Raw genomic sequence first — 25,976 nt, 5'->3', positions numbered from 1 at the left:
CAGCGCAGGGCAACGGGAGAAAATCTGTCCGTTTTAAACCATGGCGACGTACTAAACGATGCCTTTCGCAGAGGTAAACGGAGAGTAAGTAGTCGCTTCTTGATAACACGCCTGCCGCCCGAGGCTGTGTGGCATCCGGGCAAATTGTGGCGTAAATGTTGGGGCAGCTCGAGGAGGCAACAATGGGACTGTGTATGTTTGAGACTGGCTGGCTAGGTTAGCTAGCCAGGAGCCTGGCCAGTCAGCTGGCACACTGACTGGCAACATGCAGGCTCACGGCTCCTCTGCTGCTCCCCTGTGTTGTCTGTCTGTCTGTGTGTCTGCCTGCCTGTCTGCCTGCCTGCCTGTCTGCCTGTCTGTCTGTCTGTCTGTCTGTCTGTCTGACTGTCTGCCTGCTCCACGGAGCCCCGGTGGGTTCCGTCCGGCTTGCTGAAAGCCGCCGTGAAGTGAGTGAAGCGGGGCTGGTGCTGCTGGCTGGGCTGCTCAGCTAGCCTCAGTTGTTTTTTGCAATGTGACAACAAGCAGAGAGGATAAAGTAGAGATAAAGTAGATCCCTGCCAGATCTCTGCCAGATCACCACCACGAGCACATGACCGTGATGCAGCCAGTTTTATGGCACCTGTCAGGAGGAAGGAGGAGAGAGGCTGTCAGGGTAGCTGTCACTGGGGGCTGTCTGTCCGGTCTGCTGCTGAGGACACCGAGCACAGTCCCTCATCCCTCCCCAGCCTCTCACAGCAGAGTCCCCCCCCCCATGTGACGGCAGAGGGAGAGCAGTGCCTCCACCTGCACAGGCAAGTGTTAAAGGTGATAACAAAAGGTTGACGTCACCGGGCTCATCCTGATCCTGCCGCACAACCCCGACCGCTGGGGGGGTGGAGGAGGAGTAGTTTCACAGGGAGGGAGGGAGGGAGAGAGGGAGGGAGGGAGATAGAGGGCTTTCTTTGCCACACCGTCTAATGCTTCGTGTCTGGGAGGATCAGGGTCCATCTCTGATCACATGTCGGGTGTCCTGAGGGCCCTCCTAACTAATGGGATCCTATCGATGCCCCCCCCCACCGAGCCCGGTGTCCGCACGGCGGAATGCTAGTGTCCGTGAGGTGTGAGCTGTGTCCCGGAGCTGGACGGAGCCGGACGGAGCAGCACGGACTTGCTCTGCTCATGGTAAGACCAGAGAGCTGTGACATGTCGTGCACAGATTAGAAACACTTTGTCTACCTTTGCATGGCCATCTCAGTGTGATGAATTCTTTTGGAACAAAGCCATGAAGTTGCTCCTCTTGCCCCCACAGTGGGGACTGCTCGGTCTGAGGATGTGCTCCGTGATGCCCGCTGCCTCACATCACTTGCCCAAAAGTGCAGTTTTGCAATGTAGCTTTCTTCCCCTACATTTTCCAAAGAGCAGATAATTGAATCTCAGACCTTGTTGTCTGGGAAACTCGGGCCCCTAGACTCTGTGCAATTATCGTGTAGAAGGAACCCTTTTTGCATCGGGGTGCTATGTTTCCCAGCACAATGGAGATTAATTAGGTCTGAGAAACAAATGACTGTAAGGCCTCTCCCCATCTGTAACACGCAGGTCGCCTCTAATGACAGCAGTCTGACGGAAAGCAGAGAGGGAAATGGTGATGCAAAGGCTAACTATATAGATTACGCAGTAGTTTGTGGCGTGTTAAGTAAAAGTTTGACTTTGGTGTGTGCTCTTGAACACGTATTTGCTTCCGTTTAAGTCTGAAAGTTGTTTGTGTGTGTTTGCCCGTACTTGTAACAGCAGCAGATGAGCCTGAATGTCAGGGGGGGCACCTGGTTCATTAGTTCATGTCACGCTGGTCAGCATTGTAGAAAATTACAGCGTTCCGCCAAATTGAAATACCACTTGAATGCATGTGTTAATTAGATCTCTGTGTGGCTTTTCAAAGTGTCCTCCTCCTCCTCCTCCTCCTCCTCCTCCTCCTCCTCTGCCCATGAGTCATGTGCTGACTCTTTGACCTGTCACCACAAACCCTGAGCCTTTGCTGAGGGCAAACTGACAGGAAAGCAAGTTTGCCTTGTTTTTTTTCTAGGCAACCTCTGACAAATATATTGTAGAGTATTGATCTACAGCGCAGGCAGAGGAGGGTCATTTCCTCTGAACACTTGTGTGCCATCTCCCCGTTAACAGTTGCCTTTAAACGAGGTTAAACTATGTGCAGAACGTAACACACCTACGTATTTAAGCGTACTCTAGTGGAAGCTGTACAGTAGTGAGTAGAGTACAGGGTGAATGTGATATGCACACCCACACAGTTTCCCAACCTCACTGTTTCAAACTTTCCTCTAGTTAGCAAATGGCAAAGCAGATATTGGCCAGCGAGCGCCTTACGCTGAAACCCGGATGTTTTGTGTTGCATTAGGTTCTCCACGTGACGGCCAAACAGCCCGATTCCCAACATTAGGCTCGTCTCAGACAGCAGCAATAAGAGGATAACATCAAAGCTGTGCTGTATTTCTAAGAGACTTCAGAGCAAGACTATGAATAACAGATCAGAAGGTACAAAGAGTGAACCAGAGAACTTGAGCAGCTTTTATGTTTCAGCTGTTGTTGGGATTCACAGGGAGCTCATTAAAATACATTGATTAGTAACAGTCCCGATTCTGTGATTGTTGACTGTGAAATGGCTCGGCTAACCAGCGTGTTTTTGATGCAATGATTTTCTGTGCTGGAATGAGCCACTTGGCTCACGCTCATTTTGGTTTATTCAAAGCCAGTCATTTGATGGAGCGTTTTAGAGACGGCACTTGAATTGGAAATGTGTAACTGTACGCTCTTCCCAATGCAATACATTTGTGCCTTTCATAATCCAGCGGGGGGGCTGTGTATGTTGAATCTCTTGCAGGTGTTGTCTGTGAATTTTATGTGCATAGCAGATTATTCTCACCCCAGTCGTTTTAGATGAGCAGCATTTGTTGAATATCATCCATTTTCTGCCCCCTGCGCCGGACGGCAGGGCAGAGATTTCCCATGTACCAGTGAACTGCCAGCCGGCTCCACCTTTCAGTCCTCCAGTCACCAGGGCAGCTGTCAGCCCGCACTCACCCCCTCGGCCCCCCCACCACTCGGAGAGACTTTCTGTGAGGCCAGCCGATGTCTTCTCCGCCGTGTGAGTCTGGTTTCAGACGGGGAGCAGATGTTTGGTAGCCTTTGTGTGAGTGGGCAAAGTCAGGAGACCCCGTGTGAGGGTCAAACGCAGGTCAGACGCTGGGAGAAAAGAACTGTGGCTACATGATACATCCAGATCAGGTGTTTAGGACATCATGGGCGACTTCTGAATACCTGTGAGAACAAGGCGCTGACCTGCAGGGCTCAGGCTGTGGGTCAGCTGTTACGTGGTATTTAGTTTGCTTCACATGAGTTGTTTTATGTTGTGCCAGATGACTTCAGGCGATAGGCCTGATTTGAAGATACACTTTGTGTCTTTGTTTGCTACATTTTTGTGCTCTTCATGACTTTTTTTGTGTGATTTGCATGTTAGCCGGCAGGTCCAATTATGGCAAAAAGCGCTGCTCTTGGTGGGTAGTTTGCGTAATCAGCAAACCCGAGGCCTTAAGCCAGGGCTCGCTGCGACCTGATGTTACAAACACCAAGACCACAGGGCCCTCTGAAATTGTTGTGTCTTCAGCTTGAGGGCAATCTGGAAAAAATCTCAGCCTCCCGGTGACATTCACGGCAAAAACAGCAGTCACGGCAGCGGGAGGAACGAGGCTTGGTTCAGGACGGCGTCCGTCTGATCGGGCTCGTCAGAGGGTCTGGAGACGACAGGGCTGTTTATCCACCTCCATCTCACAGGAACGGCAGAAGAGCGGGGCAGATACCGCTATCTGTTTCTGGCACAAGATAAGGCCGTCTCAGTCAGATCACCGACCCTCCACTGACTCTCTCCACCCCCAATACCGAGCCCTCTGTAATAAGAGGTTGCCAGCCAAGTCCCGTATCACTCTTAAGCAATCCTAATAGATGCCATTAGCATATCCGTGGTTATTGCTGCAGTTTTCCAGCGTCCGTGCCAGCTGTACATATCAGGGCATCATTAACCACCTCCAGAGAGGCTCAGACTCTGACCCGGTCTGTGGGGTCAGAAAGAATACCACAACAAAGCACCAGCAAAGCTGTGGGGGATATCAAGTGGAGGGGATAGAGGGAGAGTGAGCTCAAAGTGTCATAGTTGGCGCAGACATTAGATAAGGCTAAGCTACCAGAGGATTATAGAGGGAGGAGATGTAAAATGCTGTCGGCTAATTGGGCTTTATTTTTAATATTTCAGAGAGTTCATTAGAGACTAAATTGGTGAAGGATTTCAGCTCTGGCTGTAGTCTAAGAGTCTTTTTTTGGAAAAGCCTTAGAACCTGAATAATAGCAGATACATTTAGTTAAGGCCTTGTCACTGAACCCAGGGTGTAGTGTTTTTAGAGGAATGTTACTGTTGTTCGTCATATGTGGTAGCATTTAATGATCATTATGAACCGAGTTACCTTGCAATAAGAAATTCACCTATTTGAGGCATTTAAAGTTTTTATTTACTCGCTGAGAGAATAGCTGCGTTTTTTGGTTTTTTTTTTTGCTAACCTGAAGGATGGATTTTAGGGTATCACACATTCATCTTCTCTAAAATGACAGAGCAGTGAGTGTATCTGAGCGCCCGGAGAGGCAGTTGAGTGTCAGAGGCTTGGTCGGGGTGTTGAGAGCTGTGCTGGGGAAGGACGGAGGCTGAGCTGAGAAGAGCGGCTGTGGTGAGCGGTCACCGCACGGCACTTTGCCATGACCCTCCTCAGTTTATCGTCGGCTGCACCACTTCTCCAGGCCTCAGTGTGTGGGTGTGTGTTTTCTGTGTGCGTGCAGTGTGCTGGAGATGGAGCGGCGCTTAGAATGGGGCCCTTTATAACCTCCTAACCCTCTGGTCCTGTTTGCAGCCATTGTTGGCCACAGTGAATGGTATCTCCGTGCCTTGAAAAGTAACCAGATGACATTCTTCCTGTTGTTCAAAAGGGCCCGGGGTTGTGTTGTGAAAAGCGGCTGAAAGGATAGGCTAAGACTGTGACCTTCAGAGGCTAATCTCTGGCATGTCATTCAGTGGCTGTTTGAAGCAAATGCAGACCTTTCTCCCTGATAGCAGTGTACCAACACAAACACAGCAGAAATTCCTCATAGGGTTTTCAATAGTTACACTCCAAAAACAGTCAAGTTAGTTTTTTATTGATCCTCCACAATAAAGGAACCAGAGGGTGTTTTGTAGCGGCTGAACTGAATCGTTATTCCAGACAGGCAGTGTGTCTGACACCTACATTGTCCAAACAGTCTCTGCAGCCTGTGACTGAGCCCTCTGTACACAGACCTGTGGCATCGGCAGCCCCTCTGTACCGCGCGCTGAAATACCGCCGCTGCCGTGAAAGCACTGGGGATGAAATGCACTTAGTGAGACGGTAAACATCGGAGCGCCTCTCAAACTAGCTTACGTTGTTTATGTCTCCTCCTCTCTGGTGTCTTTGCTGTCTTCAGCTGGCTGCGTTTCCTGGAATGTGCAGAGATGCAGTTGTCGCTCTGTGGGGGGGTGTTGGCTGTAATCACAGTTCAGAGTTCAGCTCTGTAGTCGGACTCAACTGGGCAGCAGTCAGACGGGAGTCACATTCTTCACCTGAACTACAAGGCCACATTTGACATGACTTTTTGTGCACTGGGATTATCTTAACAGGATTTGTTAGTGAGATTGTTGGTCACACAATAGAAGCCTAGAAGGTCCTGTTTTTTCTTTAACATTAGAGGGTTGAATTTTTGTGATATTTAAACTTTGAACCTTTTAGATTTCTAACTCTCGCTTGAAGATTAACAGCGTTCACAGCATAATAGAATGTTGCAACCCAGTTGTAGAGTTTTCTCTAACATCCTGACTCTTAAAACTCCCTTAAACCAGATGCTTTTAGTCTACACTGAGCACGAGTCTTTACCAGCAATGTGTTCAAGGGGATTTGCTTTTCAACACATTAGAATACACTTTAGTGGCATTGAGCTGTCTTTGTGCCTGTCTAAATGATCTCTGAGAGCAGGTCTTTGGCTGAGAAGAATGTTTTCTCCCAGCATCCTGTGAATGGCGCTCCTGCTTCCTGTGTTAGCTCTGTGCCACCTGTACGGGGTTAAGACCGGGGTCAGAGCTCTCGCAGGAGTCTGCTGGCTGGGGCCCCTTTTTCAGGAGCTGACTGTGCTGGGGACTGATGTTGAAAAGAAAAGCTGTCAGGTTTTGAGGGCCTCTTTTGTCAGACATCTTTCAACAATAAATGATTGGCGTATCTCCCGCCATTTCCCCCTTTTGTTTTGTGGCCGTTGAGTTTGAGAGCAAATAATGAAATTGACCATTATGTGCGATGTGTTTGCAGCCCGTGTGTGTGTGTGTGTGTGTGTGCACATAAAAAAGGCAAGGTTGTTTACAAAGGAAGCATTGAATTAGAAAAGGAAAATGTCAACTTTTATCATGCTACCGCACAACCATTTTGCATTAGTCAGAAAATATCCCCTGAAGTAGTATAACATCCGCAGAATGTGATTGAGATAGAGAGGGAGACGGGGTGGGGGCAGAGGAAGAAGGGTGGGCCACAATTTGAAAGGCGTACTTGAAAGTGCTCGTGTGTAAAGAGTCCTGAGGCAGGTCGTGTTGCTGTGTGACAGAGAGGCATTCGTCTTGCTGTGTATCTGACGTCCCAGGGTCTCATTGCGAGGGTTTGCCTGCGCTGCGTGTCGGCTTTCTGTAATTAATAGCCAGTAGCCCCCTCACCCCATCTAGGGACCAGGTGCTGCTCAGATCTGCTCTGGCATGGACAGACAGCAGATAGGCTGGTGGTGGGTTTCACTCTTATTGGGATAAAACTCACAGATGTCACCAACATCTCTCTCGTCGTATACATCTCAGCTGACTGTGTACATGTAAGCACGCAGTCCTAGACTCAAAACAAAGAGATGTGAATTTTAATGGTGTGCCGCTGATGGATAGCTTGTTGCTAAAAGATATGGTTCATTTAGTCTACTTTGTGTCAAGCACCATTGTACTCATGTCCTGTGCTGTTTAGCAGGGCTTGCGGCCCTGACAGATTGCCATCCCGATGGGGAGATTTACCCAGCCAGCACTGCCAATGGCACTGACACCATCATTAGGCTTTGATCAGCTGCAGACTGCAAGAGGAAGACGAGAGAGTAATATTCTTGATCTAATTACTAGCAGACATTTCAGGCAGTGTAATGTGTGATTTAACCTCTTGTCAGAGGCTATAAAAGGAAGCTGGGTTAATCTTCCTGGCAACCTCTTTCCACGCAGGGGAGACTGCCTTTTTCCATGAAGCTGGTGAAAACCAGTATGCCAGTGCAAACACACCACTGCTGACTCTCTACTTGAAATCTCAAAGGCAGGAGTTCTCTGACCTTTGAATGTTAGCAACAGCTGGTCCGCAGGAACTCGCGCTATGTGCATTTGGAGAATTGCAAGTAGAACAAAAAAGCTGTCCTTTTGACTTCTATATGCTTCCTCCAAAAGGATTGTTTTGCAGCTCCCTTTGTTTCTCTCTCTCTCTCTCTCTCTCTCTCTCGTTCTCTCTCTTTCTTATTCGCCCTCACCATCACCACCCACACACTGCAGCATGATGAGTACGAGCGACTTGATTGAACAAATAGATTGTAAGTGGAATCGAGGGTTTTGGGTTAATCAGTCAAACATAGTTAAACAATTCTTTGGACATGAAGGGATTAGTCTTGCCTGCATTGTGCTCATCAGATCCCATTCTCCTCAGCGCTGGCAGGGTTTTTAGGGCCAAGGGCCACGGCCTCTCTGGCTCCACGGAGAACCACACATGCACCCCTCAGCATGCTCCATTGCCTCTGAATGCCCCGCCACTCTCCTCTCCCTTTGTTGCAGAGTACAATTGGAATGATGGATTAGCAAATTAAATGCAGACCTTTCTATTCACGGCCATCCTTGCTCAAAGTCTCATTCACTGGATCCATCACAGACCTACTTTGAAATGGTTACCAGGTTCACTGTATGTCCTTTAATTTCTTCAGAGAGATGTGTCTTCTGCCCCCAAATGTATTCTTAAAAACCAGTTCAGGGACTCTTTCCCAACATAAAGGCTCTCGGTATCTTGTTTTTACAGGATGACTTCCTGTACATTTTCTTCCCCATTTGTTCTGAGTGCTGATCACACTGATAGGAAGTGGCCCTGGTATGATGACGTGTCGGCAAGCTCAGAGCACAGCTGCCGCCAGGCTGAGCCTGCTCCAAATTACCTGTGTCATTGTCTCCTCCGTGATCCTGAGAGCAGAGCGCAGACCCTGTTGGCACATAGATAAAATTGACCTGCCTGACTCACATTCACTTTTAGAAACCCACGGTCCACTCTGTTGCTGGTACAAATACCATTACTTTTTCCCTCATTTGGATTCATTTAAACATTATTACAGCACATCTGTGAAGTAATTTTCCAAAAAGAAGAAAAAGAAAAAAAAGTACTAATTGCAGCTTCTCTTACTTGACAGTGTTGAATATCTTTGGGTTTTGGACTGTTGAACAGATGAGAAAATGAGCTCATGGTTATTGTCCTACTGTCTATTGCTATACAGTCCAATGCAGACAGCTTGCCGTGATACTTGATATTGGAATAATGTCAATAATAATAATTTTGTTGACTGGCTCTATATTGTTTGTATCCATATTACAAATCGTGCTGTTATTGTACTGTTTTTCTTTCAGCGCAGCCCAAGTCTAATTCTGTATATCCTAGTTTAGTTTTTAAGCCCAGGTCTTACTTTATTTATACAGGTCTGTTTCCCACCAGGCAGACAACACAAGCCTCTGCCATCTCTCCCTCCCTCTGCCCAAGTCCCTCCTCCCGTGCAGTGAGTGGGGGGGGGGAGGATTGCTGTGCTCTGTAGAGACCCCAATTAGCAGGACTAGCAGGCCTCCTGAAGGTCACTCCCAGAGCTTTGGTGTGAGAACAGAGGAGGGCTGGGCCGGTCAGGAGCAGCTCTGAGAGCGACTGCTTGAGCCTCTCAGATGGACCCTGGAGTTCTCACACTATAACCACACTTTCATAACTGCCGCAGCAGTTTGCATATTCTCCATTTTTGCTTTGCAGAGTGTTGGCAAAAAGTGGCTCAGGATTTTGCTAAAGGTCAAGTGTTCTCAGCGGAGTGTCATAGTATACTGTGACCATATCTGAGAGATCCATTTGTCATTAGCTCCAAAGTCCCCTACTTCATCAGCCTGTGTCTGGTGTCGGCTATCTCGGCCTGATTGATGGCTCTGTCCTTATTGCAGGGAACGGGGGTCGATGGCAAAAAATTTGCTGCTGGGTGCATTAATGCTGTGCTCAATGGCATAGACCTTTGAGCATGCCTCATCAGTCTTGAATCATTGGACGGCCGCAGGAGATCTGTATGAGGGGGCATGATGCAAGAAAGCAAGAAAGAGAGCGATAGCAAAAGGAGTTTTTATCATCTGGGCCAACTCTATTACTCATATGACTCTATCTCACTGGTACAGGCTAGCAGCAGAGAATGAATATTTTAAGTTTAGCCACACACACACACACACACACACACACACACACACTGGTGTGGTTACTGTCAGACTGAAACCACAGTTAAATCTGCGGCTGGGTATTGTTTGATATTTCTGCACAAAAACCTTCTCATTCTTTTGACAAATATACTTTTTTTTCCCCCTGCGAAACCAGATTTTTGAATAAAAGTTCCCAAATGTCACATGTTGTCTAGACATAAACAGCTGAATGCATGAATAAAGGAGTCTATAACTGTCAAATGTAAGTGAGGAACTATTTGATCTAAGAATAAGTAATCAACATGACAAATCTGAGCAGATGCCAGCTTGTGAACCTGACACTACCACACCACCACACTACATGGTTGCAAAATAAATGCATTACGACCTGTACCAAAAATAATTGAGGTTCGATACCCAGCTGTAGTGAGTTTAATCTCAATCCACCATAATTTATCAGGGCTCACGTCAGACTGTGCTAAAGATGCAAACAAAGCTGCTAAATTGGTAAATTAACAATCCTAAAATATTGCTATTGCTATATTGGTTGTTCTGTCACATTTGGCCTGTTTGCTTTAGTGTTGGGATTGTTTTTGTGTAGGAGTAGAAATTGTGGTGCCATGTCAACACTAGTACACACCAACAGTATGTTTAGGCTCACATTCAGACAGGCAGACAGACGGAGGGCTCTGTGAGCCTGGGAGGGCCAGATGTTCCCATGCAGACACAGAGGTGAGATGTTTGCCATGCCGGGCCTGTGTTTGCCTGGCTCTCCACTGAGTCACCAGCTGGCTGCTCGGTGCCCTGAGCCGGTATCTGCTGGGGAAAGAACTGGGGGCAGAGAGGCTCTCGCATATACACAGAAGATGAAGGGGAAACCACAAATGTCTTGTGTGTCGCCAGGGGCAAAAGGAGCACATCTCACACACCCCTGTCCCATGGAGAATGGTCCCTTGTATTCCTCGGCTGCTCCGTGGATGCGTTGAGGACTCGTTTGGTCTCACTAGAGGCCAGACTGAATGTCAGAGCTGCCACGGAGGCGCCTGACCTTACCACCCTTCCTCAGACACAGGATGGAGACGGATCAACTTTTATCAGACGTGTACACAGCCGGCTTTGGAATCGGCATGTCTGCGTTTGTTTTTGACTTGTGTGGCTGCACTTCTCCGTGCAGCCGATTGTTTCCCATCAGTTCTATTCAGTAACGTGAACAAAAATCCAGTAAACCATCTCGGTAATGCACCAAACCAATGTGCCTCCATTGCGTCTTAGTGAGGGCTTTTCCTTTGGCCTGCATTAAAACATGCCGCAGGAGCTTTATACACCGACAATAACAGTAAACTGGATATAACATCACGCGCCGCTGAAGATGAAGCTCTGGTCGACTGAAACTCTTTTAGAGGTCAGTGTTCATTGATTGATCAAGTGGCCCAGAGTTATTACAACATCTAAATTCTTTAAATAAATGGTATTTTACAGATGTAGACAGCGTCACAGGTCTTTAAAGGACAAGATTATGTTTCAAACACTAAACAGTAAAAGGTTGAACTGTTTGAGTGAGTCCTCCTACAGAGGTGGACCAGGCAGCCCAATTAGGTTCTTTTCTTTATGCGAGTCAATTGGCGTGTGTTTGTAAGTGTATACATATATAGCTCATATGGGAGAGAGGCCAGTGCCTATAATGGCACAGTGGATAAATCTCTCAGAGCAGGCCTGTGTAACACTGGGAGCTGTTTTTGTGCGTTAAGCCCTTTTAGGATGATTTGTGAGAGTCAGCGCTCGCACAGTTCTGCCTAGCAGAGCTGCTCTGACCTCCCTCTTAAATCAGCCTAGCTGTGCTCGCAGGCAGGCCAGGGCTGGTTAATGCTGGGTCAATAATATCTGGGTGGGACAAACGCACATAGACTTCACTTTTTTTCTCTGTTAAACACAGTGTATGTGTCAATAAGAAGGCACTGGGAAAACTAAAGGAGATATATAAGAGCAAATATAATATAATATATATATAGAAATAGAATTTAGCTTTTTATACAAACACACATAGGAGACAGAGATGTATATATGGGAAAGAGAGACAGAGGGAGAGAGAGAGAGAGACAGAGAGAGATGGGGGGAACATCTGCATTGATTTGGTTCTGTTTGCTGAGTACTCAGAGCAGAAATGTAAGCCGTGGGAACACCTGGAGAGAAGGGAAAATGGGAGAAGAAGTGGTTGTGGTGTCAGCTCCGCTATTGGCTCTGTACCAAGCATACATGCACACACACACACACACACACACACACACACACACACCTCTGATGTGTGAGGGCAGCCTGGGATCCCAATCAGGAGCACTTAACAAAGCTTTCCTCTTTCTCCCTTTAATCACAGGCTCAATTTGTCACTGGGGTGTCCAATTTCTGATAAGCGCTTTGACTGAAAGAGGCGAGGTGGGTGTGGGGAAGAACACAAAATGGATGCACCTGCTAACAAATGAAATCAAACCACTCCATCTTCATTTCCCCTTTTTCCGCCAGCTGGAACAATGCTGCCGCGCTTTAGCTCTCAGAACATTGAGTTATTTCCCACTAACCAGGGAGGAGGCCTGGATGACTTGCAGTCAGACAGTTAGAACACACTCAGAAGTCTTCAACTGGGCCCATTTCTGTTTCAGACCTGAAAGGAATTTAATGTTGGTGGCTACTTGCAGAATTTCCTCTCAGCCACAGTATAATTTCAAAACAGTTATTTTGTATAAGTCAGAATTAAACGGCATTAGAACATATAGTTTACAAGTAATATTGGATACATATTTCTTTGTACATTGAAAATATTTGCAATAGATCAGATCAACACAGGCTCATCTGTCTGGTTAGGTTTCTCCATCCTGCCTGTTCCACAACTTCCAGATTTATAACTCAGAAGTCACACTGCCTGAAGACTGACAATTTCTATCACTGCAATACACACACACACATCTACTATATATATATATATATATATATATATATATATAGTAGATGTACTGTAGTCTAGTATCTGTGTGTATGTTTTGTTGGAGCATGCCATCCTATTCCTGTATCAAACCCCACAGTCCGGCATCTGACACGGCCGCATGTGAGTCAGCACATTGTTGTCTGGTGCGATATGGGGATATGTGAAGATAACACTGATGTGGTGGCACCACTGAGGAGATGAAAGGAGCCGTGTTGCTCTCATATGTATGAGCGACATCTCTGAGTTGTGTATCTGATCGCTACCAGAGGGCTGAGGTTTCTCCAGAAGATAAAGAGTCTCTCTCATGGTGCTTACTTACATTCCTGTGCTACTCTGTGTCTCCACTGTCGTCATCTGGCACATCCAGTGCACCAAGCAGGAGCCGTGTGGCTGTAGGGATAGCAGTGTTGGCTGAAATATATCAACTACTACTGCCATGAAACCTGCCCACACTTCAGTGATGTCTTGACTTTTCATCCAGCACTACTAGCAGGTAATAGCAGATATGGATGGATCCTTATCGCTTGATGACCCCCCCCCCCCCCGTCTTATTAAAGAAATGTAAGTACTTTGGTGATCCCAAATGTTATCGTGCTTGTGCATTAAAACAGGAAGGTGGACATAGTGAACCTGCTAAACACCTGCATGCTAGCATTGTTACTGCGAGCATGTTGGCTTGCTAATGTTAGCATTTAGTTGAGTCCAGCTACCAAGTCAGCTGTTGACTCAGTAGCACTTATTAAGAACAGGCCCAACCTCTGAACATCGTCATGGATGGTTTTAGAACAGCCTCTGATCTCATTCATTTGACTCATTTCTTGCATTAATCATTAATTAGTGTGCGATGTTTTAAGAGAGTGGGTAAATCAAATCCAGTCTCTAGAGCTGCTTCGTGAGATCTTTGCTTCCCTTTTCTTTTACTGCATGTCAGATCTCTTTCTCCCCTGAGTGGTTTAAGACTGTCATGTCTGAGAGTAGGCTGGCTTGTTCCTTATTGAGGCATGCCCAGCTTCTGGCTGCGCTCTGGATGGATTTGCAGCAGATAAATAAATAACTAGGCTGGCACCCCTCACTTTGGATCCCCTCTGTTTTGGCAGGCCGTCCACACTGCATTTTCTATCAGGTGTAAACATGTCTGTCAAACGGCACAGCCAAGAGCCCATTTTGGCATTCATGACACCATGCGTGCGGCGCTGCCAGCCCTTTCTGACTGCCCACCTGACCTTGGCCAGGCATGACATGACTGAGCACACTTAGCTCTACCTTCCACATTTGTGGAGCACTTCGGGAAGCCAAGTGGGTTTCAGTAACTGTTTGTGAAACTGACCCTAAGCTTGGCTGTCCCTGCAGCTCTGACGTGGTGGACCGGTAATGGCCATGACATAGCTCTGGCAAAGATGGCCACGCCAGGCCGGGACACTCACTGCCCACTATCGTCTCATCTCACCACCATTGCTGTCATCTTCTCCACTGTAAGGAGCGCTGGACTTATCCAAGAGGCCAGGCCACAGGCTCCAAACTGCTGATGTAAAGACAAGAGTGGAGGAATGAGGTCACTCTGATGAGAAGAGGCCTCATACTTTAGAAGTGTGTTTCCTTTTCTTAGTTTCATGGTACACAGCTCCTCTAAGATCCTGTGTTCTCATTGTGAGACCAACTTTCTGTATCTGACACATCGGCAAAGATTCAGCCGATCCAGCTGTGGACTATGCATTATTCTAGGGGCATGCTGTCTCTCTCCGCTCCATATCCACCATCTCACCTCAGGGAACTGTCACTTTTTCATCAGTTAGTTACTGAGCGTTCATACAGCCTCCCAGTTGTTTCACAGACCCCTCCCTCTCTCTAAAGGAGAGTAGTTTCAAGTAGCTGTCTTCCCCTCTCCCACACTGCTGCAGCAGTTTCCTTGTTTGACAGTTTTATCCCTGACACCCCGTGTCTTGCAGCTTGGAAACCACTATTTTACAGACTCTCAATTTGTGTGAGAGTTGGGCTTGGGCTGGTCGTCTTTCTCTGCGTTTTCGCCCTCCGCTCACTATCATGGCATCTCCCACTCTCTCGCCCTTTCTCTTTTGGTGTGAGATACCAGGCCGGGTTGACGAGGGGGCTGTGCTGACCGAAAAAGCAAACGGGCCGTCCCAAACGCCTCAGGATGTGCTGGAGTCATCAGGATCCATTGTGTGAGACCGTGAGCCAGCCTGCCGTAGCCTGACATGCCTGCGGCCCTCTGCTAGCAACAGAAATCCCTTTTTTCTGCTTTTTTTTTTACCCCCGTTGTTTGTAAAGGCTGATGGACTAATGAAGGCCATATTGATGTGTCATTTCTTCCTAACGTGCTCAAGAGCCAAGGCCTTTTTCCCCTTTCTTTTGACAGAACGCTCTCGCTTGGTATTCAAGGGTAAAAAGCCGTTCTCCTCTTCCTGCTCCTTTTTCTTTCTTTACCTTCTATTCAGAGACTCGGCTTGAAAAGGAAAGTAATTTCACTCTCTCTGTCCCTGAGAGAATCAACACAGTAAAGTTGCATTGAATTTCTACTGCAACATTTTTTCTTGGCTCTATTTCAGACCCATAACCTGGGGGTAAACATGCAATTAAAATAACAGCAGCCTGCTTTCTCTTCCACTCCTCCTCTCCCTCAGCCGTTAGCACAAGCAATGTACAACATGGTGACTTAGTTCACCTAATTGCTTTTGCTTTTAATTGCTATAGAAAAGCTGTTAATATTCAACCAGCAACCAAACATACTGTCTCACCTTGTTTTTTTTTATTCATTGTTTTTCTCCACTAATATTGTTGTATGCATCTCCTCATAATGAGCTTATTTTTGGCACACAATCCTCGTTTTTCCTCATGCAGTACTGCCGTTGGATATTTTAATGGATGCTTTCCTATCCAATTAGCCTGATGCAATTCCTAAATTTCTAACAAATGCAGATCATAGTTGATGAGGAGGACATTGATCAAAAGATTCAGCATCAATGCAGTCAGCTGGTCTAACTTCCTAAATGGCTTCTGTCTATCCAGTTCCTTCTTCTCTTCTTCACACTTTTTTATATTCATTTGGCTTTCTTTTTCTCCTTCCCCACCGAGGAATGAAAAGAAAATATAGGTCAGCTTTTATGGGAGCAATTTGACACATGACACAAGCCATGCGCATCACTTGCTCAAGTCCTGCTTTGTCTGCTCGTCTTTATTTGTCTATAATGAAAGCCACACAGTTATTCGCACACTTTTATTACGGTTCTATAAGTAGCTGGTGGAGACTTGCCGAGTCACGGGGGCCCGCTAATACTCTGAGAACCCTGTGGTGTCTGTCTGCACGGGGCTGATAGTGTGAGACGCCTGGCTAAACTCCACCGAGCCGATCCCTGCTCCACGGGCCTGCCCGGCTGGCTCGGCTCGGCCTCCACAGACACAACTCACTCAGGGCAGGAAGGGCCGTGTCTCTATATCACAAAGGCTACTAAGCCATCGGCGAAGACACCTATTTGCCTGGATGGGCGGATGCCTGGACAGTCGAGCTCTAGTCCAGACCGGGCTAAACGCCCTGCTTGGTGGTCGGAGGGCAATTAGGACCGAGAAGAAGCCAGCAGCCGAGCCAGTCACATGCCGATTACGAGGGGCACCTCCGACTTTAGCGAGCTCAGCCTCTGCCTGGGCTCGACGCTCTATCAGGTGTAGTCATCCTGCTCCTGATACAAATAGTCCATGTGTTGAAAAAGCCTCTGTGGGGGCGGGAGCCTTTGTAGAAAGCGCCAGTGTTTGGCGTGTGATGTATATTTGAAGTCTCTGTGGCAGTGGTGCAGATATGCGAGTCGGTAGACGTCAGGCTTCTGTCTGTTGGGTTTCATCTCCTCCTGCTCTGCGCTGTAAAGCAGAGTGTCAGCTGGGGCATTACCATAGGCTGACCTTTGCCGCAGCACTCCCCACTGCACAGCTTTCTGACATTCAGGGGCGCTGTGGGGGAGGCAGGAAGGGGGTGTGCTGATGGCCTGTTGGCTGTTTTTTGCCTGTAGTGTGTTGATGTGTGTGTTCTTAGAACAAATGAACTGACAGTTTATGCTGGTGTTTTTTTTTCTTCCCCACATCATTTCATTCTCTTGCCACCGTTTCGCTTTTGAAATCCCTCGCAAAGACACTGTTGTATTTGATATTTAGTCTTCCTCCACCCCAAACCTGCCTGTTGTCAAAGAGATTGCTGTTATCTTTGTGTGAAATCTTGGCACCCTGATAAATGAGAGAGAGCTAGAAATCTTGCCTGCTGACACAAAGGCACTATGTACCTAAAATCCTTCCAAGGCCAATGGAAAAGAATAACATATCAGGCCAATTAAAGTTAATGCATGGTGACACGCTGAATCGAGGGCAGGAATTGCTGCCATATGGCGGTCCGGGCTGTAAATCAGAAACGGGGGGGAGAAAGGGAGGAGGATGAGAGGAGTGGGAAGCTGGGCAATAGAAAGGGTGACGCAGCATCAGTGGCACAAAACACCCCCAAATCCTCAGATCTGTCTCAAGACTGCAGCTCCGCCACCCACCCTCTCCCTACCCTTTCCTCCCTTCCTCCCCCCTGCCGCCCTGCCCCTGCAGCACCCCACGGTGCAGCGCTCTCAGGTATCTGTGTAGAACTGGCAGCTTCATTAAGGCTTGTTTTTTCTGCTCTCGCTGGGAGGATTTAAATGAGCTGTCATCCTGACCTTTTTGAGCTCCTGCTTTTTAAAGCAAGTTCAGCCCCTCCACCACCCCAAAGCCGCCACCCGTCTTTCTCTCTTTCCACCTTTCTCTCTCACTTTGTCACTCTTTCCTCCACTTGTCTCTTGTCCCTGCAGGGGGGAAGACACTTTTAAGCCATCACCCTGCGGCAGACAGGCATGCCAAGGTTGTTTTGTGGGTAATTGCCTCTCTCATAGACGCTGTTTGTCTGTGCACACTTGCCGCCCTCTTCTGATGCCACGCAGCAAAAGGGGAGGGCACGGACTCTGTAGACTTAATTTGCTCTCTGACTGTTCCTCAGTGCTGATTAAGCAAGCATCAGTGGTGTTTTGAATACAGCGGTAAGCCAAGTGGAGCATGGCTAACGTTTTCTCCCTCTCTATTACATGAGGTTATTGCACAAAGTGGCAGGCATTTATTGGAGCTACAGCCCTGTTTATTCATTTCTTTTCACCACATCCTGAGCTGGCTCCATTGTTTAATGTCCCCAAAATAAAGGCCTCTTTGAGGTCTAGAGGACTGCAGTATCGATCAGAGACTCACTAACTTGTCAGCGCCGGGCCTCTCGAGTGTGTTCTTTTCGAGTGTACAGGAGTCATTAATTTCCTCCGCCATGGTCTGGTGGTGGCGGAGAGGTAAAGCGCAGGTAGCGGGGTCCAACTGGCTGACTAACATGCAGGGCGAGGAGGAGGAGGGACTGAGTCGATTTAAAGCTGCCAGCCCCTCAGGCCCAGTCTGTCCGTTTTACTTCAGCTGTTTGATGTTTAATTGAAGTTGTTATTGGCATCAAATGTCACCTTACCTGATGCTCCAGGTGTGAATCAGTTTCTAATTGAAAGGTAACTATGTCTCCCTCAGCCCTGTGCCTCCAGGGAGCGGCCACAGAGTTCTATTAGTCTGGACCCAGCCTCTGTATCGCCACGCACCATGTGCTGCCTTGCAGTTATGTCTGACTGCTGACCTCTTCTCCCCACCTCTCTCCCTCTCCCTCTCTCCCTCTCCCTCTCTCTCTCTCTCTCTCTCTCTCTCTCTATGCAGTGTGAGGAGTAGTGTGTGTCCCATGTTGCATTAGTGTCTGTGTGAAATGCTGGCCTGTCTGCCAGGGCCAGGTGACCTCCCCCTCCAGCTTCTCCCCCACACGCAGATGAACACTGGACTTCAGAAATGTAAGTACTGATCTCAGGACACACACACACACACACACATACACGCACGCTATTAACTACCACCACCATCCCACACAACAATCCAAGCTGTTACAATCCTGCTGCCCGCCCCACGTCAGATGCCCATGCCAGCCCTGGCCTGGTTCTCTTCTGCAGCTCTGTGTTAAAACCAGAAAGAGAGAACGAGTATTTTTGTGCTCCAGGACCACAGATCTGTCTTCAAGGGAAATTAGGATGAACTGTGCCATTAATTTGCTGATGAACAGTGAACTGGCCGCCTCCCTCCCTCCCTCCCTCCCTCCCTCCCTCCCTCCCTCCCTCCCTCCCTCATCGCCCCTAAAGATCTGTCTGCCACAAGAGTGCGGTCCTGTGTGCACACTACAGCACTATCGCCACGTTCATGTGTTAGATTTGACCAGCTCGGTTACTTTTCACCATCAGGAAGAGTCAGTCACCGTCAGACTCACGGACAGATTGCGGCTGAGTGGTTTTGCCCTGATGATCTTGTAATGGTGTGAATTTAAGACGCAATCTGCTGCCCCGGTTTAATGGCAGACTAGTCAGAGCTGGCCCAGTTAACTCAATGTGTTTGAATTTCACAACTCAACTGCTGACAAACTTGGACTCTTTAACGGCGTGAGAAGCAGCGTCACAAATGGTGAGTTGAAGTCCGCAATCACAAGGGAGATCTGAGGCTAACTGGCTCTGACCAGTGAGGCTGGAGGAGATTAACGTATGACAAATCGATGAACGGAAATGGTAACAATAAGTCGGCGGTCTCTCCCTGTTTTTAACCCTAAGCACATTTTGAACCGACGTTCCACTGTTTTTAAGTGTAAAAGATGATTGATTTCTTTTTAGATATAGTTTGGTAATAATGATGCCTGCACACAATCATACGTGCATGTACCGTCTGCTTTTTTGTCTCTCATACAATGAGCTTTTTAGATATACCCAAAAGGTCAATCACAGCCCAGACACTGATCACGGCCCATCCAGTCGGTCAGCTTTATTTATTCAGCCATAAAAAGTCTACGTCTCCTTTTCCTCCTGCCTGTTTCTCTGAGAGTGGAGTCTTAGCCCAGGCTTGACCCATTTCTGCTGCAGTTTTTTTTGTTGTAAAATGCTCCAGCTCATCAAGACTGTAATTTCAGAATCACAGTAATCAGCCAACCCCCAGGAGATCAGCGAGCGTGAGGGAGTCTGCTAAGTGCCAGCGTCTGTTGCCTCACTCAGGCAGGCTTGTGACATGGTGCAGCCATCAGCTACGCTGCCTCTCTGCTCTTCCTTTATGTGACACACTAAGACACATCAGAGCACACGGCGCAACTGGAGTTCAATTTGTTTTTCTGCCCAACGCTGTAATCTGTTTTGGTGATGGACGGTGCTCCTCACAGCGCGGCCGGTGCTAGAAGTGTAATTTCAATCTATTTTTTTCCCCCTCGTCATTCTTTCATAGTACATTTCCTTTTCATCTGCTCTTCAAAGTATCATTAACAGACACGGTGTTGCATCAAAAGCAGTGGAGCTGTTTTTCATTTAGACTAAATCATTTTATCAAAGTGCCATAGGGGGGAAAAATGAACCAGCTCTCCCAGGTCGCCCTGCTGCCTACTATCCAGCCCCTGTAGATCACCATCTGCACGTCTGCAGTTGTTGTGTTTGGAGTTGGCTGTGCGCTGCCACACACAGCCAGAACCAGGCGTCAGCCCTCAAATAACACTCTGCCGTCTCCCTCCTGGCTGTCCGCTGGACTCGTTGTCTCTGCAGAGCCCCATCGTTTACCCAGCACGGAGGATCATTTGACAGCTTAACTCCATGAGAGATGTGCTTGACTGCTTTTAGGTGAAATTCATAGACTAGTTGTCACTTGAAATCTTTATTCAACACACTGACAAGTTCCCACAGAAAAAAAGGCTCATACATAATTATCTCCAATTTGTGTTCCCATTTGACGATCCTTGAGCACTATCCCTACAGCTACTCGGCGCACTCTAATGCTGAGTCTTGTGTTATCACAGTCTCGTCTTTGATGCTTTCCCCTCCCTGTTTTCGTCAAGCGTTCCAGATCACCAGGCTCGCCACGCCGTGCCTCCTCTCCTGTGGGTGAATCTGTGCATAGGAGAGCCATTTAAAGTTACAAGTTTGCAGGTTACTGTCAGAGGCGAGGCCAGAGCAGCTGCGCTATTTGTTATCAGGGAGTAACTGCTAATAGACGATGGCTGTGAAATGTAAAGGCTGTTGGAGGAATAGAGCAGACGTAGACAGTGGGTCATGAAGAAAGCGGCTCATACTTCAGACAGGATGACTCGAGTACCATGAAGTGGCCCTTGGTCCTTACAGTTCGTACAGGCAGAATAAACAGAGAGTACAGCTGGGCCACTTGGCTGATGATTTTCATATCCCAGGCCCTGCTGAGATCAAAAGCAACCGTCTTTTCTTGCTCTCCTTTGAATATATTATAGGTCTATCAGCATGGGATGCTCTGCCTGAATGTCTGTAAAAATGTAAGGAGGTGGCGTCATGTGGGAAACCAAATTCACATGTCTAATTTGACACCAAAGTTTCAGACCTAATTTCCTGCTCTTGTGTGAAAATTGCAATTTACAGCAGCATGAGCCCCTGCCCCCTGCTGCTTAAACCTTGTTCAATAAAAACAGTGGTTTGAATAAAAGAAACCCTAATTAGTGCCTGCTGACTCTGCACTTGTGTTCCAGCTAGCTAGCTAGCAGCGGGGTAATTAACGCGTGGCCAGACTGGCCTCTTTCCCCTGTTCCCTCCCTGGGAACGTGCTTAGCCGGAGATCTGAGAGATGATATGCCCGCAGCCGCCTACAAACTCCACTCATATGCTCATTAACCCTCCCTTGATGCTTTAAGCTCTTAAACTAATCCAGGTCTCAGGTTAAGGTTGAAATGTTAATAAGCTACACTTGCTTACTATAACACATAATCAACAGCTGCCAGAACCGTTAAACAGACATAAACAGCAAGAGGTCGATTTTATCCACCGTTAGGGGAAACTATTCTAAACAGCAATTTACCGATTTCATTACACATTATACAGCAGTTCTGGTAAACTCTTCATTCTTCTCATTTGCTTTTTTATCCCAAAATGCCTGCCTAAGCTTTGTTAACAATGTATAATCCCTTTTCCAATTTAATGGATTGGTCAGTTTCCAGACATTGACATTGCTTTCTTAGCTACTTGCCTGAGTCTTACAACTTAAGTATAAAACTCATTACACAAGTGCCAGTGGCAGGAAAATAACACTGTACGCAGTTACATGCTCACTGCAGCTTTTCTTGTTATATTTCTCAATCTAAAAGGAAGCAAAGCTTAACATCCCGCTATCTGTAAACCTGCACATTGTTTAATTTCCCCAAATAACAATATAAACCTATGCACACATTTCTATTGATTTATCTTTCATTTCAGGTATTACATTAAATTTATGCATCTCATTATTTAGGAAGTCCACAGTTATGGATTTTCTGCTAAATAAAGTCTGGCCTGTATTATTGAAAGACAAATATTTGGTACTATTTGGGTACCCAAATAGAAACCTATACAGAAACTAACAGTTGTTCTTGTCTATGTTGAAGCTCTTTCAGTGCGACTATTTTTAATCAGATGGTCTTGAATACGTGTATGAATAACCCCCAGTTCAACCCTCCATGTCGGCTCTGTACGTACCCTTCCATCCATTAGACGCTCACCGAACGAAAGATGTTGCATTTAAAGTTACAGTGGTCTAACATTCATTCGTTGTGCCCAGAGTCTTGGTTTCCTCCATCCAGAAGATCTTATTCCCACGAAACGATGAAAGATGTTTTATTCATTACGACAGCTGATGGCACTCTCTCCCTACCAACTTGCAACTATTTCTGCAGCATTGACATTGACACGAGGTTTTGACAACAAGGAGGCTGTCCCAAAATCTCACAATCTCTAAATATATTTTGAATACTAGGAGCAAACAAGTAGCATTTATGTGTAAGTGTAGTTTTACTGCTTAAAATGGGTTCTATCGTATACTACACGTAACGACTCGATACCCTGCAATCTGGGTATGTTAATGGTTACAAACTGCCTCTGTGTCACTATAGGAAACATTGTTTCCAAAAAGCTCATTAATCATTACCTGTGTTTGACAGGTGAAGTCCATCCTCAGCATGTGTGTGTGAGCTTGTGTGTAAGTGTTCATTTATCTGTGTTTGCTTACCCTGGCATTTATTCAGCGACAGACATTAGGCCTCAGTGATGGCGGGTGTCGAGCTCCAGCTCCTTGGCCCAGACCCCTGCATTAATGAGGCTGCCATCAGCAGGCTGAATATTTAGTCACAGCAGCCCCCCCGTGTGCCGCCCCATACCGGCCCCGCACATCTCTGCCCATTGTTTCCTGTTCACAAATAAAGCGGGAATTAATTAGCCAGTTGGCACAACTCTTGGTGCCGCCGTGTCAGCGCTCGCAGTTCAGCTCTGTGCCTCATCCCTCAAGCCCAGTCTGTCTGCTGTGAGACTGAGCATAATGGCCACGGCCGCATGAAACCCCAGACCTCTGCCAGCAATTCAGACATTTCAAATGACTGCTCACTCAACAACAGAGAGAAGTAGCCTGCTGTAATAATGACATCTATTTCACCTGAACTGAAAAGTCCCCTCCTAGAAAATAATGAGAGAGTAAATTAAATGTAGCTCGGTGACTAGTCAGACTAGCGGTCCTTCCCACAGATCAGCTCCGCTCATGTCCATCGGTGCGAAGGTTGTGGTGTAAGTAGGTCAGACTGGCGGGGCCGTGGCGATGAGGACTGTGAGACAGAGGAAAGCGGGGAGACGAGTCTTTTCCTAAACCGATTATCACTGACTTTTATTGTGTCGGTGAAGTAAGTGGAAGTGTGCACACCGCACCCAAAAGAAACACACAGTCACATCCATCCAGACTGAAAACAGACACATTATGTGCACGCTCATATTGGCCAACACCTGCATGATCCTGCCACACTTTTTAAACAGGCTTATAAATGAGATACACCCCCACCCTCACGCTCACAAATACACAAACGCGTAATCATGTTCACATTGTCACTTTGCCATTGTTAAATTTAGCCACGGTGCTTAGCAGGTGTAACAAATGTCTGCGATCTGAGGCCTAGGAGGTGTTCCCGCAGATCAGAGACGCTGCTGCTGTGTCTGATAACTTGTCTGCTGTCATGGAGCTCTGCTCTCTGCGTCTATCTCTTCCCCCCCCAAAGCAGGCACAGGGGACCATCACTGCCTCGCTCATTCTTTGTTTAGTTTGTGATTCAGCAGCAAGCAGCGCAGCCCCCCACCTCCTCAGATGCACACTTATTGTTTGCCCGGATGCTACGTCAATTAAGGCCACTAAAAGCTCCTGACCTCAAAGACACAGAAGCCACCACAAAATTGGATTTTAGACTGGGAATGTGTCGGCCTCAATAATTCAGCTGAGAATGAGATTGGAAAACTCTCTTTGTCCTCAGGAGATGGGAGCTGTGAGGGTTTTAGGAGAAAAACAGTGAGGTATGGAATATGAGACCGCTGTCCAAATCAGGTTCCTCTCAGCTGCTCAGATTACAACTGATGTGCTCTTTTGTGCCATATACACTTCTACTTGGATTAAGTTGTCTCTCTCATTGTCTCTCTCTCCCCACTGTCTCTAAATCCTTAATTCTTTCTTTCCTTGTCTCACCTCTGACCTGTCCTGTCCTCCTCCCCAGGGGACACCACACAAAGGATGAGATCCGCTCCGTTTCCAACCCCTGCAGAATTGGATGCATATGCTAAGAAGGTTGCCAACAACCCTCTCACCATCAAGATCTTCCCCAACAGCGTCAAGGTCCCCCAGCGAAACCACGTGCGCCGTACAGTCAACGGGCTGGATACGTCAGGCCAGCGCTACAGCCCTTACCCTTCCTCTCAGGCCAGTGCCAAGACAGGCCTCCTCGCCATCATCAAGGTGCCCACAGTCAAAGGCATCTTAAAAGATTTTGACGGCAGCCGGGCTCGCTTGCACCCTGACGTCATTATGAACCCTCCCACCGCACCCTACCAAGTGGCTTCGACCAGCACTTTAAACCACCACCCACCTCTGCCAAACCTTCCCCGGCTCCAGCAGAACTTACCCCTTCAGCCACAGGAACCGCCTCAGCCTCTACAGATGCCCCTCCCTCAGCAGCAGGGCCACACCCAGAGCCTCAGACACCCACCCCCCATGGCCCAGCACCCTCAGGGCCCACCCAGACTCCAGACTCTATCTCAGCACCCAGCCCTTGGCCACCCACAGGGGCCTCCTGCCGTCATGCTTCAGCAGCAGCACCTTCAGCAGCAGCCGCCAGGCCTGCAGGGAAGCAGAAAGCTGCCAGATGGCGACGCACCGCCTAATGTTACCGTCTCTACCTCAACCATTCCACTCTCCATGGCCGCTGGGCTGCACCAGGGCCGCCAGGCCGACCTGAGCACCATCGTGCATCAGATCAACCAGTTCTGCCAAGCTCGGGCTCAAGGTGCAGGAGCCACCTCCATGTGCGAGGGCCAGATCGCCAACCCCAGCCCCATCAGTCGCAACCTGCTTATCAGCGCCTGCTCCAGGGTGTCCATGCACAGCAACCCTGCCACCCCTGGCTTCCCCCCACCCAACTGCATCATCGGCCCCCAAGAGAAAGCCACCGCCCCAGTGGGAGCCCACCCCCCGCCCAACGTGGCTACTATGAACCACTTACCTTCCAACCACACTGATCTCAAGCAGCAGCAGCATCACCACCTGCATCAGCATCTGCATCCACAACAGAATCAGCAGCAGCAACAGCTACAACATAACACACAGCAGCAGAAGATGCGCTCTTGGAATCAGCACCAATTGGCTCATGTGCCCCACATTCAGAACGGTGGGAGACACCTCTGCAAGCAGCCTTCCAGGGACCACTCCTTCCATTTTAAGGGCATGGGCTACCCTGCAGAGGTGTGTGTGGGTCAGCCTTACACACTGAAACCTCCTGTAGAGAGGCCCACCCCATCTCCCCCCGTCAACAATGGCATGCCCGGCCCCATGGCCCACTACACTAATGGTCACTACTTCCAGTCCCACGTTTGGAACAGCAGCATCCTACCCACACCAAACAGTGACAGCTCCGGGTCTCAGGACATAGCCATGCCATTCCACGGTGCGGGCCCAGGAGGGTGCACCACACTAGACTGTGGGCCCCCTGGGGCTCCCCATTACAGGCTAGGAATGAGCTCCTCCTCCTCCGCCCAGACTAATCTGATGCAAACCGCAGATTATGTGGGTGGGGACTTCCAGACGCCCTACTTCCGCGATCAGAATCTAGGGTTGATGGGCAAGATGCACAGGCCTCCCCTGAGCAGGGTAGGCCCAGAGGTTGGGGATGGCAGAACCACTCTCATCCAGCACCCAGGGTACAGATAAGCTATGGCCTTGTCTACACAGCAGTTATCAAAACCCCTTTGTTTAGTCTTAAGAAAGGAAACACATGAATAAAACTAAATTGATAACTTAAACAAATGACCG

At 48.0% G+C, this 25,976-nt stretch overlaps 1 protein-coding gene across 1 annotated transcript; it reads left to right on the top strand.

The window, feature by feature from the left end:
- fam222ba (family with sequence similarity 222 member Ba) lies at positions 1-25,963 on the top strand. Its single transcript, XM_070843163.1, has 3 exons — positions 1-84; positions 18,300-18,427; positions 24,169-25,963. Exons 2-3 carry the CDS (start codon positions 18,346-18,348, stop codon positions 25,872-25,874), a joined length of 1,788 nt encoding a protein of 595 aa, XP_070699264.1. The 5' UTR covers positions 1-84; positions 18,300-18,345; the 3' UTR covers positions 25,875-25,963.
- The last annotated feature ends 13 nt before the right edge of the window (positions 25,964-25,976 follow it).

Source organism: Pempheris klunzingeri, chromosome 14, assembly GCF_042242105.1.
Source record: "Pempheris klunzingeri isolate RE-2024b chromosome 14, fPemKlu1.hap1, whole genome shotgun sequence".
NCBI lineage: Eukaryota > Metazoa > Chordata > Actinopteri > Acropomatiformes > Pempheridae > Pempheris > Pempheris klunzingeri.
The sequence above is the reverse complement of the archived record's forward strand: the minus strand, read 5'-3'. Positions and strand labels throughout refer to the sequence as shown.

Coding starts and splice junctions, on each gene's coding strand:
- fam222ba (XM_070843163.1), top strand. CDS start 18,346: ATGCTGGCCTGTCTGCCAGGGCCAGGTGACCTCCCCCTCCAGCTTCTC. Junction 18,428..24,168: donor GAACACTGGACTTCAGAAAT/GTAAGTACTGAT, acceptor CCTCCTCCCCAG/GGGACACCACACAAAGGATG.